Raw genomic sequence first — 15758 nt, forward strand, 5'->3', positions numbered from 1 at the left:
AAAACAAAAATGGGAAGAAACTAAGGGTAATGCTGCTCAATGCCAGAAGTCTAAATCTCAAAATGCACGCACTCGAAGCCCTTCTCAGTATGGAGAACATCGGTGTCTGTGCTGTGACTGAAACCTGGTTCAAGGCTCCTGAGAGCACCCCAGCACTATCAGGTTTTATCTCATATCATGTGTTCCGGCCCCAAAACCCGGACCACACCACAAAAGGAGGGCGTGTATCCATATTCATCAAGGATACCCACACCTCCAGGTTGGTGGCTACGCACGAAGCATCGGAAACCATCCAGGTGCAATTAACCATAGGCAAAACTGCTCTACAATTTGTAGCATGCTACAGGCCACCCTCTCAAACTCAGGAAACCCACACAGCCTTCCTGAAGACACTGGAGGGTATAAATGTATCACCAAACACCATCATATTGGGTGACTTCAACTACCCGTATATAGACTGGGAACATTACTCAAGCCCCAACTTTCTAGCCCAAAGGTTCCTGGAGTTCATAAATTCAAATGCCATGGAACAACTAGTCACCGTCCCCACAAGAGGAGAAAATATACTAGATCTCATCATCACGAACATGGGGACAAAATGCTCCACACCGGAAGTATATCCCTCATTGGTGAGATCAGATCATAAACTAATCTCACTAGAAATCCACATCCCGCCCCCACCCCCAACAAAAAAGACCACAGTGAAGAACTTCTCTAAAGCAAACTTCACACTACTCAAGACAGGTGTGGTATCCTTCAAGGACCCCGAGCCAATGGAAACCACAACCCAAGCTGCGGAAGCCCTTACAAATGCCTTCTATGAACACCATCAGGACTGCATGGATCAGGCAATCCCAAATAAAACCAAGACTCTTTCCACCAAGGGCAAACGTCCAGTCTGGTGGACCCCAGCCATAAACAAACTTTACAATAAGAGGAGAAAGCTATTACATGATAGAGCAAAATCCCAAAAGGGAAGGCATCTTTGATCAGCACTAGCAAGAAACTACGATCCCTCATAAAATCATCCAAGGCCAACTTTGAGAGAAAAATTGCCATAGATTCAAAAGACAACCATAAGGCCTTCTTCAGCTATGTCAGAAACCTGGGTGGAAACTCCCAGATATGCTCAGAATTAGTCCAAAATGATACAAAAATCACTGAACCCACAGACATTGCCAACATACTGGCAGACAGGTTCAGCGCAAACTTCACCCCCCTCTCCCCCAAAAGGAGAGATAACTATCCCAACTGAGTGTAGCCTCCCAGACATCTCAAATGCGCAGGTGAAAGCTGCTCTCTCTAAAGCTAAAAACACAGCATCAATGGGACCGGATGGGGTCCCTGGCTGTGTGCTACATGAACTCAATGAAGAACTAAACCCGCACATAAGGCAGCTGTTTAATCTTAGCCTCACCACAGGATATGTGCCCAAGGAGTGGCGTACGGCAACTGTGGTCCCACTCCACAAAGGCGGTGCCTCTACGGACCCTGGTAATTACCGCCCCATAAGCTTAACAAGCCTGGTCTGCAAAGCTATGGAGAGGATCATAATGGAACTCATAAACAAGGACATAGGGGACTTGCAGACCTTGAACCCAACCCAGTTTGGCTTTGTCAAGGGCAGATCTTGCCTTTTGAACTTGGTCGACTTCTTCGAAACGGTCATCAAGTCCTCAATACCTTGACCTTGCAAAAGCTTTCGACACAATACCCCACTCGGGTATTATAGAGAAACTTACCAGCTTAAATGTAAACCCATATGTCACAAGATGGGTTGCAAACTTTCTAAAGGACAGAACCCACAGGGCTAGAGTTGCTGGAGCCATGTCAGACTCCAAGTAGGTTACAAGTGGTGTCCCACAGGGCTCAGTCCTTGGCCCCCTATTGTTCGGCATCTACTTCTCAGAAGTACAGGCAAACATAGGAGGACTATGGCTGACAAAGTTTGCGGATGACTGCAAACTGGGTGCCATAGTGGATAGTACATCGGACACAGACATCCTTCAGAGGGGTCTCACGGAAACTGATAACTGGTGCCAGAGCCATGGCCTGAAGTTAAACGCAAAAAAGTGTATAGTCATACCCTTCGGGAAAAACAAGGTAACCCCAAGCTACCATATAGGTGGCAACCCACTAAGCACAGAAGAGGTTATCAGGGACCTGGGGACCCAGGTTGACAGTGGCCTCTCGTTTGACACTCACGTTGCTAAAGTGGTTCGAAAGACCTTCTACATTGCCCACCTGATCATGAAGGGATTGACATCCAGATCAAGTGAGGTCATTGTTTCCCTGTACTCTTCACTTATCAGACCAATGATCGAGTACAATGCCCCATTCGGGATGTATCTCACCCGGCACCTGCAGCAATTGGAGAGACCCCAAAAGTTCCTCACCAAAAGGATAAAGGGACTCCAAAACCTGTCATATGCTGCCAGACTGAAGAAACTCCAACTCTATTCAGTTGCATACCGTCTGCTCAGAGGTGACCTGTGCCTGACATACAAGGCCATGACCAACCCGGAATTAATGGACATGCTCCACCTCAAAAAATCCAAATCCACCAAAACCACTAGAGGAAGAAACTTAAACCTTAGCACGGATATAAATAGGATGTGCTGGAGGGATAGATTTATCACCCAGAGACTCCCCATGCTGTGGAATAAAATCCCGGTCCATGTGAGGCAGAGCACCTCGCTGGCTCTGTTCAAGAGAAATCTTGACCGGTGGATGGGAGATCGTAGGTTTATCCTGGGAATCATCTCTGTGTCACTGCTGGACAGAGGCACAACAAACTAATGGGCACAGTATTTCTAACATAAGGGGCGGCGTAAGCCACATAACTTTGGGCTAGGCTTATAAATGCCTTAGGGCAGATAGCCTAGTATAAACCTATGAACCTATAAAATGTAAATACCAAGTAGCACATAACTCTTCCCACTTCAAGCAGGAATGTGGGATGTTACTCAGAAACAAGTGTTTGAAAAAGAGAGAATGCAAAAATGATGAAAAAAGAGACAGTGTTTAATAAGTAGACATTAGTGAACTGTATTGTAGTAGTATACCATGCAGGTCTAGGGTTACCACCTGTCCCTCTTTGCGAGGGACAGTCCCACTTTGGGCAGTTGTGTCCTGCAAGAAAGCCTCAAAAATGGCAAATGTCCTGAGATTTTAAGACAAAACTATATTTCTTACATTTTCTTTAATAGTTGCATAAAACGTTTATTTTATTTCTGAAACACAAATATTATTTGAAATAGCATAAACATCTCAAATGTCACAAAAATAAACTTTTATTTTGGCAAAAAAAAGTGAAGTTCTGTCCTTTGCAGTGGCAGTGACTTGGTTTTGACCTGCAAAATTTTTAATTTCTGTCTAAAATGTCCCACTTTGGGCATGTGAAAAGGTGGCAACCCTATGCAGGTCTTATATTTTAACTTAAGGCAAAAGGGAGATGCAAGATGTGTTCTCTCTTTCTTTAAATTATTGTTGCCACTAATATGTTGGTCTTGTAAGATGGTTGTAGGTACTAGACTACCTCACAAGTTATGAAGGGGATTCAGAAAATTATGTGGAAGAGTAAATCGACCCTGAAAATAGGGGCATGCCTCCAAAATTTCGTACATAATGGGCCAGGTTAAATCAGGCCTAGCAGATCTAAAGCGAATCAGGGACAAATCTAGAAATAATCAGAGACACTTTTGAAATATTAGCTTTATTAATCTGAGGCATTGACAGAATAATTAATAAACATGTTCTGAAGGAAAAGAAGTCTATAAATATTGTCATTATTTATTAAATAAAATTCACCACCTTTTCTCCAAAAGACACCAAGTTAAGGAGGGAGTAAGAGTGACAGAACTACAGTCTGAGTGACTGAGTCAAATCAATGACACTTGAGAGGTATGCCTGAATATATGGACATTCCTCAATAATAGAGGCGGTTGAGAAGCCTGCCCCCCCCCCCCAACTTATATTTACCATCTCTGAGATGACCGGTGTAACTCGGAGAAGAGGGAATACTCTAAACGAATTTTAGATTATATATCCCATAAATCCATCTAAATTCTCATTTTCAAGCGATCACGCTTAATACAATCGAACATACAGCAGGAATCCCAGATAACGGCGGGGCGACCGGACTACAAATTAGAGACCCGCAGCTTCACTCTTGCTTGGTCGGGACTGTGAGACGCAGAAATACATTTTGAAGGGCAGACGACTGCATGGCTCGCATAACCTGCTCTTTATGTATTTGTTAATCTTTAGGACTGTTGTGAGAGTTTAACCTTCAGGGGATTGTTGTGACAATTTTCCATTTAGAAATAGAGCTGTAGATTGTCATTTGCCCATGATCTGTTAGCAAATTATGAACTACTCACTTATTCGTTATGCCGTTACTTCTTCTTTCCAAATCTCCTTCTATCAAGTCACGTTTGTAACAGTTTGTGGTGTATACTGCAGAAAACGAAAGTAGCACTCTGTAAAGCATGTATTTCCACTAAATGCTACGTTCTCGCGCCTCATGTTTGTCCAACAAATGTCACATTTGCTGGACTGTCCCGAAGCTTTCTGAGCACATTACTCAAGACTATCACCTGTCCCACTGTAGGCAGGACAGGTGCGTCCTTAAAAAGGGCGACAAATATAGGTTTCTTCTATAACTGGACAGAATAATTACGTATATAAAACAGAAGTAATTCATATTATGCAAGAGTGAACATTTATTTTGGCAAAATAGTGAGTTCTGATCATTTGCACTGGTTGCCACTATCGGATGTCCTGTAAAACCCCAACTTTTTCATAAAAAAGTCCCACATTTATCATTTAAAAGGTGGCAGCTGTAAACAATCGTAGTAGGAAGTATACATATGGAGGATTACAGGTCTTCCAAGACCAATCACAATGATGTGCACGCCCCCTCCCATTCAACATCCAATTAACAGTAAAATGATTACTCACGGCGAGTGCATTAACAGGTAGGAGGTTTACCTGAACCGCTGACTTTTGTGTAGCAGCAGGTATATAAAGATAACGTACTACTGTAAACAGTTATACAGAAACCGGAATAGTAACGAAATAAACGTGGTCTTGCAGCCGTCAACATGCCTACCGAAAGAACTGTCCGCTTGGAATGTGGCATGGCAGTAAACGTTGTGTGTGTACTGGGGACCCGTCTGACTGTAGACCTGTACAGGTAAGTAAAGGTGAAACTTGAGGGCAGAGATCAAATGTTCAGTGGTACCAGTGTGTCAGCTATACGATCGGGCGTGCCCGTGTAAGGGGTGACTATGGACCTAGTATGGAATATGTGCAAACCAAAAATGGTTAACGGCTGCCAGAAGCTATTAATATAATGTTACGTGAGAAAGCTTTCACTGTTACTACTTATGGGCACGTTAAAGACAGAATGCCACAAGAGGAGACCATGTCTGGTCACATTGTTAGTTTGCTGAACTGCTCTGAATTTGTACTATTATATTTTCCAAGTTTATTTAAGGGGCGCAACTGTAATTTCACGATGAAAAACTGGTTACCACCTGTCCCACTTTATGGTTGCCACCTTTTCAAATGCCTAAAGTGGGACATTTTCTGAAGAAATGTCGGATTTTGTAGGACAAAACATACCCACGGCCAGTGCAAAGTACAGAACTTTACTTTTTTGCACAAATAAAAGCTTATTATTATAGCATTTGAGTTGCCTATGCTATTTTGTATAACATATAGGTGTTTCACATACAAATAACTGTTTTATGCAACTGTTAAAACGTAGGAAATATTTTTGTCCTAAAATCTCAGGACGTTTGCTATTTTTTTGCAGGACACAACTGCCCAAAGAGGGACTGTCCCTCGCAAAATGGGACAGGTGGTAACCCTGACAAAAATCCTGACAAAATTAAAAAAAAAAAAATGGCAAATGTCCTGAGATTAAAAAAATCTAAAAATGGCAAATGTCCTGAGATTTTAGGACAAAATTATTTCCTATATTTTGTGTAATAGTTGCATAAAACAGTTGTTCTGTATCTAAAATACCTAAATGTTATAAGAAACAGAATAAGCAACTAAATGCTACAAGAATAAGCTTTTATTTAGGCAAAAAAGATAAGTTCTATCCTTTGTACTGACTGTGGGTATGTGTCAGCCTGTAAAATCTGATGTTTGTACCGAAAATGTCCCACTGTGGCCATTTGAAAAGGTGGCAACCCTAGATGAAAAAAAAAGAAAAAGGTGGGCGGGTATTTGTTTCATTATGATTAGGTGTTCCAAGACCTGGATGACGAGAGATTCACCTGGAAAGCATGCATGTCCAGAACCCAATCTCACCTATGTGTGTAGTGCTCTTTTTCTTTTCATGTGTTAGTCATCTAGTAGTCAATGTTGTCCAGTGTATATAAAGAGTGTACAAGCATATTAGTCAGCTATCAGTCATTTACTTATTTACTATAGTTGTTGCTTTTTCTTTAATATCTATTTTGTCTCATCTTTTTTCTGTATGTTTTTGACTGTAAAAGAGCTGACACTTGAAATTTAGTTTAAGTAGCACTTGTGCTTCCTAAATGACAATGAAGTTTATTCGAATCTTGAATTTTGTGAAACATAATAATGGTCCGGTTATGATAGGTGAGACCTGATCATGACCAGTTACAAAGCAATGTCTTTTGGCTTTTCCTGGTTAGGGGGTTGCCACAGCAGATCAATGGTCCTCATATTGATTGGCAGTGGTGTTTTTACAGTGCCAAGTTGCCAGCCTGGCGTTCAGTCCTCACAGAAGACACACACACTTCTACCTGCATGTCATTAAAACTCAAGTCGTCTGCAGGAAGGAGATGTAGACTCCACACAGAAGGAGCTCCAGCCGAGAAATGAACTGGAGAACCTCTTGCTGTGAGGTGACAACACTAACCACTGCACCACCGTGGCCATCCAAAAAAAAAAGTTAAGTGTTTTACCAACTCTGAAAGCCAGTAAGACATTTAGCAAGTGCTATGTTATAGACATACTTCTCAACTGTCCCTGATTTTCAGGGTCATCCCTGAATTTTGATATAAATTTTAGCAATGTCACTTTTAATCCCCACTAAATCTGGAGAATTTTGAAGAAAAGGTGGTGAGATATACTACCAAGTAATGACAACAAGTAGAGTTATATACTTGTTTTACTTCAGAAAATGTATATCGATTCACACTTTCTCTTATTTTCTTAATGTATCAAGCAAGATAATAATACTAATATTTTAAAAGTGTCCCTGAATATTTCTGGATTTGTTCAGATTTGCCCCTGACTGATTGAGAGCTATGTCCCCCTCCATTATTTTAGGCTTTTTCCTCATTTCTTGTATTAGCAGCTTGAGAGGTATGGGCTCAGTTAAAAATGATGGAAATGAAAGCAATGCATTCACATATAAGCAGATGCATAAGGCGTATGTTTTTCTGCTTACTTGCTGACGTAAATACAAAAAGCAATAATGACTTGCATGTTTGGACACAGATACTTACAGGCTTATTTTTTACTACAGAAACTCACCCACAGCACACAAAAAATTACGTAATGACTAGTAGTGATTTTGATGTTTGTTTTCTGTTTACTTACTATTATTGTCATAATTATATTAAATCTAAATGGGGACCCTGTGCACTTAGACATTTTACAGAAATCATAACAGCAGCTTTTACAGAGAAAAAAGACTTTTTGGTTGGGAGGATGGGGGGGTTCCACAAACACCTTAATCCCCTTGCCAGTGTCTGTATTTGGAAATATATAAAAGGGAGACCGCAATAATTCTGAGGAGCTGAACCCTATTCTTTCATAACTGGCAAATAAAAAAATAAATAAAGTAGCTGACCATGACCACATTAGGGAAGCTGTTCTAATTACTGTTGGGGATGCTGCCCTCCTCACAACTTCCATCAAGAAAAAATGCACTAACAAAATACGCAGCTAAGTTGGTGTGTGTGTGTGTGTGTGTGTGTGTGTGTGTGTGTGTGTGTGTGTGTGTGTGTGTGTGTGTGTGTGTGGGGGTTATGCACTCCCAGTACTGAAGTCTTACACCTCCTAAGCTATAATATGCGATTATTACTAGTTATCCAAATAAATACTCAGTGTTAATATCTTAACACATGTTGCATTTTAATTTATTTTATTTATTTTATGTTTGTTGACCAGGATTGTCCAGTTGAGCTGAAGACCCCTTTTTCAGCAAAGGCCCGGGGAGAAAACCTCCCAACATATTATATAATTTTCATTATAAATTAGCATTAAACAGCAATGTTACAGGATTATTACAAGGCATTAGGTAGCAATACAATGTTATACAGTGTCAGTAATCAGGAGTATAGCATAACTATTTCAAGATGTATAAAAAGAAATGTGTCATTAAGATGAGTATAGTTTTTGGGGTAAGTGGTTACAAAAACCAAGTTTTATCATGATGTTTGATATTTGAGACATGTAGTGCAGAAAAAAACAGCTGCATTGGAGAGCGATGACAACAGAGGAGTTTGTTGCACAAATCTGACATTTTTAGCTACTGCCTGGTATGGTGTGGGCAGCAGCTCAACTGCTTGTGACTGAAGTACATTATGGGTGTTAGGGCATGCTGGATTATTTTAGCTGTCATTCACTTTAACAGACGCAAAAGACTGATTTCTTATACCTGTTGCAGAGGGTTTTTTAGCATAGGTTAATAGGTTCCTAGGTTGGTACTTAGCTATCGGCCCTAGGGCCTATAAAAGCCTAGCCAAACAATTCCCCGGATATTTCTTCCCACAATATTTACTTCCCTGGACCCCTGTCTAACAGGGCGACTGACATGATCCCCAGGGTGAATCTCCTATCTCCCATCCAATCGTCAAGGTTCTTTTTGAAGACGGCCAAGGAGGCACTATGTTTGACATGTATGGGGAGTGTCAGGACCCTATCCCTCCAGCATGTTTTGTTCATTGTGAAGACAAGGTTTAGATCCCTGGAGAGTGTGGCTCTGAGGGATTGGGATTTCTTTAAGTGGAGCATGTCCAACAGCTCAGTGTTTGACATGGCCTTGTATGTTAAGCAGAGATCGCCTCTGAGTAGACGATATGCCACAGAGTTGGAGGTTTTTAGACAGTCAGTATAGGGCATCTGCTTTAGGCATGTGATTCTTTTAGTGAGGTATTTCTTCGGCCTTTCCAGCTGTTGCAAATGTCTTTTCAGGTACATACCAAATGGGGCATTGTACTCTATAATGGGTCTAATGAGGGATGAGTACAGTGGGACAATGACCTCCTTTTTTCTGGATGAAAAGCCCTTATTGATGAGGTGTACCACATAGAAGGATTTCCAGACTGTTGTGGCGATGTGGTTATCGAAGGTGAGACCACTGTCCACTGTCCACCTGTGTCCCTAAGTCTCTCATCACACTTTCAGTGTTTAGTGTACTGCCACCTATGTGGTAATTCATGGGTACATGCTTTTTACCAAAGGGAATAACTATACATTTCTTGGCATTAAGCTTGAGCCCATGGCTTTGGCACCAAGCATCTGTTTCTGTAAGGCCCTTTTGTAGAATACCCACATCATTTGGGTATTCAATAATGGCTCCCAGTTTGCAGTCATCTGCGAACTTTGTTAGCCAGAGTCCCTTAGTGTTGTCCTGTACTTCAGAAAAGTAGATGCCAAACAAGCGTGGTCCCAGGACTGAACCCTGAGGTAGTCCACTTGTCACTTGTCTGGAGCTGGATTTGGAGTTGACTACTTTTACAGTCTGGTTCTGTCAGTGAGCCAGTTGGCAACCCATCGAGTGACATAGGGATTTATGCCCAGCTTAGTAAGTTTATCTATGATTCCAGAGTGGGGGATGGTGTCGAAGGCCTTGGGAAGGTCCAGATAGGCTGTGTGGACCGCCTTACCCTTGCCCACAACTCTGGAGACTGATTCGAAGAAGTCAATCAGGTTCAGGAGACGAGATCGGCCCTTCATGAACCCAAACTGGGTGGGGTCCAGTGTTTGAAGGTTGCCAATGTCTTTGTTTATAAGTTCCATGACAATGCGTTCCATGCCCTTGCAGATCAGGCTCGTCAGACTGATGGGACGGTAGTTCCTGGGATCCAAGGTGGATCCCCCCTTGTGGAGTGGGATAACTGTAGCTGTGGGCCACTCAGTGGGCACAAAGCCTGAGGTGAGGCTATGATTAAACATGACACTTAGGTGAGGTGCCAATTCATTTTGTAGTTCATGTAGTACACAGCCCAGGATGTCATCTAGTCCCATGGATGCTGTATTCTTAGCTTTGGAGAGTGTGGTTTCTACCTGTGTGTCCCTGATTACTGGAATTTGACAATCTTTTGATATTGAGATGGGCCCTTTAGGGGGTGAGAGGTGGGTGAAGTTGGCACTAAATCGATCTGCTAGGATATTGGCAATATCCTTGGGATCAGTATATTTAATGCCATTCCATTGTAGCTCAGAGCAGCTCTGAGCATTGTCATTTAGATTCTTGACATAACTATAGAATGCCTTGTGGTTGTCTGGAATCTTTGGCAATTTTATTTTCATAACTAGCTTTGGAGGATTTTTTGAGGGATCTCAGCTTCTTACTGAGGCTGGTAGGGGAGTTTTTTGCATCCTGAGATTTTTCTCTTTTCTGCAACAGTTTCTTCCTTCTGTTGTATAGTTTGTTTATGGCAGGGGACCACTAGATTGGCCTCCTTTCTTTGGAGGAGAGCATCTTGGCTCCATTTGGGATGGCACGATTCATGCATGAGTGGATGTGCTTGCACAGTGCCTTAGTGTAGGATTCAGCAGTCGAACTTTCAGCTTCCGTCTGCATGGGTGCCATGAAGTTTGTCACTTCTGACTTAAGTAGCATGCAGTTCACTTTTCAGAAGTTTTTTTATGAAGGTTTCCTTACTGGGGGATGGGATGTGGATGTAAAGGGTGATTTGCATATGGTCAGACCTGACCACTAGGGGTGGGGATGGGATGTGGATGTAAAGGGTGATTTGCTTATGGTCAGACCTGACCAATGAGGGGGTGACCACTGGTGTGGAGCATCTATCTTCCATGTTGGTAATGACCAGGTCTAGGATATTGGAGCCCCTGGTGGGACAATGGATTAGTTGATCCAGGGCATTGGAATTTATGAATTCCAAGAACCGTTGGGAAAAGTTGCTGGTACCCGAGCAGTTTTCCCAGTTAATGGCAGGGTAGTTGAAATCACCCACTATTAGGGTTTTTGGTTGTATCTTAATATTTTCCAGTATGTTTAGAAAGGTGTAGTGAGAATCGTGGGGCATGGTGGGGGATCTGTAGCAAGCTACAATTTGGATTGCAGTCTTATCTAGTGTTAGTTGCATCTAGAGAATTTCAGATGCATTGTGTTGGGCAACTAGCCTGGAGGTGTGAGTACACTTGGTGAATATGGACACTCCTCCACCTTTAGTGTTTTGGTCTTGGTTTGGTGGCCAAAAAGTGTGATAAGAGTTGTAGCCTGGTATTGCAGGGGTGCTCTCTGGAGTCTTGAACCAGGTCTCAGTTACTGCACAGATATCGATGTTCTCCAGTTTTAGGAGTGCCTCGAGAGAGTGCACTTTGAGGTTTAGACTTCTAGCATTACCTTCAGATTTTGCATGCTTGTATCTGTTACGGTGGTGGTTTTGTCTTTTGAACCTTGCCTAAAAAAGGCACTATAGGGGTTTCAAGAGCTTTAGCCAGTAACCTGAATCCCAGGGGTGATAGGTGCAGACCATCTCTGGAAAATCATAACAATTAGTAACTCATTACAGTATCTGTACTTGTGCAATTAAACTAGAATTCTCTATATTGTATTCTTACTATTCGACGAACCCTTGAATGTAGTAGTCTGCATATATCTCCTTATTGTAGAATTTTTGACAAAAAGAAGGTGTTTTTTGTTTATCCTTGTTCATTTGAATGCTGTTATTGTGTGTTATTTGAGGGTTTGTTGGATGGTTCATGAGGGTAAAATGCACTGAGTCTAACTTTTCTTAAATCAATAGACTGAAAAAAAACTCACACATAACAGAGTTTTCTACAGAGCCCCCCTGTGATCCTTTAACTTGAGTATTCAGCTGCTGATTTGCTGTATCTCTGGAAACTGAATAATCGGGTTTTCCCAAGGACTTGTCAACACACTGTAGATCAACAGGAAGAAGTAACATTACAACCTTTTCTTTTTACACCAGCACTTTTCAATTCCCCCCATACCTTTTATTTTCCTCACATATATATCCCCTTTTATCCACTTTTTCTGTTTGCCTGTAACCTTCTTGTAAGTTTGTAGATGAATACTAGGCCAGCTTCCCCGAAGGGCTTATTTAAGCCTAGTCAATATTTTGAGGTCGGAATCAAAGCTTGTACCTTTTGTCAGTTACCTATTAGAAAATCGATGTTACGGAACGTCGAATACCATATGGTCGACACCATATGATCGAAGTTCTGTAACTTCAAAATTAAAAAAAAAACAAAGATAATGTACCCTGATGGGTTAAAGCAGGGGGAGCAAGCCCCCATGCACCCCCATACCCCTGCTACTTAAATATACCAACTCCGAGATTACAGTTTAATGAACTACGGTGCGGAAAGGGAAGATTTCCCTTTCCTACACTGTCGTGCAATCTCAGAGTTGGTATATTTAAGTAGTGGGGGGTGTGGGGGTGCCCCCCCTTCCTACCACCTTTATTTTTTCTTTCTTTTTTTTTATGTTAAGTTTGACAAATTCGAATTTCCAATTGTTCGATCATTAATGGTCGACCTTTAGTAATTCGGACAATTGGAAATTCGATGTTCCAGTAGGAACCCCCTTTTGCCTACAAGGTGAAGACCATAACCATTATGCCAAAACCACCCCTGCAGTATTTGATTTACTTTATGATGAAGTTACTTGCACTCAGATTACTCGCAACCAGTTGCACAACCAGGACCGGTGTTAGCATTTAGGGGGCAGTAAATGTAAAGTTGTGGGCCCACTAGGCACTTCCATTCTAAATATCACTTTCTCACTGCCACCCCCCCTCCCAATCAACCTTTTAGTTCGTACTTCAAACTTTAAGCAGTAATATGTACAGACTGACCTGTAGGTACAATACTCTTACTTTACAACAGGCCTGTGCACCACAATATGTTGGCCCATCGCACAAAGAGGGTTTTACAGCTACAGGCATTTAGTTGCTTTGATCCCCTAGCACTGGCCCAGTAATCAAGGTTCCTGAATCCTCACCACTGGCAACACTGGGGAACATACACACTGGGAGGATGACCAGTACATACACAGTAAAGTGCAATTTCTCTTAAATTCACACAGAGACCACAGTCATTCTGGGTCTGGCTCTCCTTTTTTCTCCACATCCCCAATTAAACTCCCCACTGGCACAGCTATAGAGTTGAGTCCTTAGCCAGGGTTTCAAGCCAAGTCCTCCAACACTCTCTCTGTCCAACCACTGCTTCGTGTCCCTGCCCAGTTAGCTGACACATGCACTCCTGGAGATTTGTTTTACACACACCTGGGAAAGGCTGGCACAGGTTTACTAGCTATGCCTCCCTCTGCCCAGACTATAACGTAGTTATCACTGCCACTGGAACCCCTTATCAGCTACTTTAAGGCCCTTAACAAAGAGTGTCCAAGCCTACTGTGTAATGCTACCATTAATCCAAATGGTAGTTTGACTAAGAGCAAGGCTATTAGGAGTGGCCCACAGTGTCACCAAATACATATGTGAGTACTTTCAGAGCTTAAATATGTCTCACAGATAGCCACAATGATTGGCTTAAATATATTTAATAATAAATGATAAAAGAACAAGACCATACGCTGTAAGAAACCAGTTAAATCAGACTTCAAAATCACAGGAAATACTTAAAACAACATTGCAGGACAGTCTCAAATAAATAAAGAAAACATCTAAGCTATACTTTACTATATTCTCATCTGAATTTAAAAGAGGTACTATGCCCTAAAACTTACTTACAGAACAAAAAGTAGGCAGAAGTGGTGATTGGATGTTTCCAGGTCAAAGACAAAATACAAAATGTCCAGTCTCTCTCTCTCTCTCTGAGACATCTTAAATTAATATCAAATGTTGCTGCTGGGATACTTGCAGCATGACATTACTTTTTTGTCACCTGACTTCAGTTCCCAGGCTAAACCCCCATTGCTATAACTGCCAGCATTTAGCATCTCCCCATGAAAAATGCACATGTCTCAGATCTCTGTAGCTGCTGGGAGACATAAAACGATAAAACACTTGTAAAACAATGCAGAAGGCTCCCTAGTTTTAGACATCCTGTCTCATTGCTGCATTGAAACCATCTTTTATTATGTGGTTATAAAACAATTTAATTTCAACTATTTTCCTGAAGTTTTGCAAGTTAACCTTCTATGTTCCAGTTTCCACTGTTAAAAATATATACATTTACGGAGCCACATTAGTGTATATACATCTCTTCTCTCCTCCAGAAGGATTCATTGTGGACACATATTTTAAGCTCAGTACCGTACAAACCCTGTTCAATACACACTTCTGCACCAGCAGTTTAATATATACATAACATACAATTCCAATACATTTGTAAGACAAGTATATGAATCATGTTGGCATTCACAAATGACACATAACCATTTTCAAGACAGCTGTGCTGTCAGTATCTCCTTTTGTTACATTTCTATATAAATCATATTAATATTCACAAATGACATATAATTATTTACAAAATTCCAGCTAGCTGGGCTGGCAATATTTTCTTTTGTGACAGTTCAACAATGATACATAACAACAACTCTATATACAAGCTGGACTTGGGTGATATGGTGTCCTAGGCGCTTCCTACTGTTTCATCCCACCTCCCACACATCCTCCAGTCTTCCCCTTGTTTTCTCCCATCTTGGGTTCCCATACCATGCAAATTACTTGTTTCTTCCTTTTTTCACATTTTCCTTACTCTCCAGCTTTTTCAAGAAGTCATAACTTTCTATATGCTGTGAAGGGCATTTCGGAGTGTTTTTTAAATTTTTACATAACCTCTTCATCTTATGATGGCTCGAGCAGAAATTATGATTAAGGAAAGAAATTCAGTGTTTCTTTTCAGGTTTATTTTTCCTTGCATTCTTTCAACACACCTTTCATAACCAAAACAGCACATTAGTAGCCATTTAAGAATTAATTAAATTACGCCAGTGCCCCAGAAGACATAGGGGTTATAGATGTCCTAGGATGCATTTTAGAGCATTTCCCAACCTTTTGATCCAATGGTGGATGAAACGATAGTAGTGAGTAAGAAAATAATTTCAGTCTTATTTATTTTTTTCAGGGAAGACATAAGTTATGCCCAAGGCTTAATGTTCAAAGCTGACAAAACAGTAGCTCACAATAAACTAGCAAGCCAATTGTGAGGATACGCAGGTCCTGTCTGGGAATACCGCCGGTCTCCATAATTTCCCCCAAAAAGTCAGTCACTGCCTATGCAGCCCTCTGGTATTGGATTGGGATGAAAGCAGAGGTTTAAATCGCCACAGTCTTGTATTTCATGTGACTGCTGACATACATGTACATAGCATGCCTCCTCACAATTCACTCCTAACCCCCAAAGTCATCCAACTGTATGCATGCCTGATGTGTGATTGTGAGGAAACTGAAAAAAATTGTGATTACAGGAATGTGTTCTACTTAGTTGCTCCTAGAACCTGTACTGCCCCTATGCAAGCTATAGTAACTTTCTTTGTACATCTTTGGGGTCTGTGAGAGAAGTAAGAGAAACAATGATTACAC

The 15758-nt window shown here is 41.4% G+C and overlaps 1 protein-coding gene across 1 annotated transcript in view; it reads left to right on the plus strand.

The window, feature by feature from the left end:
* Positions 1-4936: 4936 nt before the first annotated feature.
* The window catches only part of PADI2 (peptidyl arginine deiminase 2), a 1404027-nt gene continuing 1393205 nt past the window's right edge, over positions 4937-15758 (plus strand). The window contains exon 1 of the mRNA XM_044061822.1: positions 4937-5197. Coding sequence (XP_043917757.1) covers positions 5106-5197 — 92 coding nt within the window. The 5' untranslated portion in view covers positions 4937-5105. The remainder of the gene's footprint in view (positions 5198-15758) is intronic.

This window comes from Protopterus annectens, chromosome 2.part0 (assembly GCF_019279795.1).
Source record: "Protopterus annectens isolate FY-2018-M chromosome 2.part0, PAN1.0, whole genome shotgun sequence".
Taxonomy (NCBI): Eukaryota; Metazoa; Chordata; order Ceratodontiformes; family Protopteridae; genus Protopterus; species Protopterus annectens.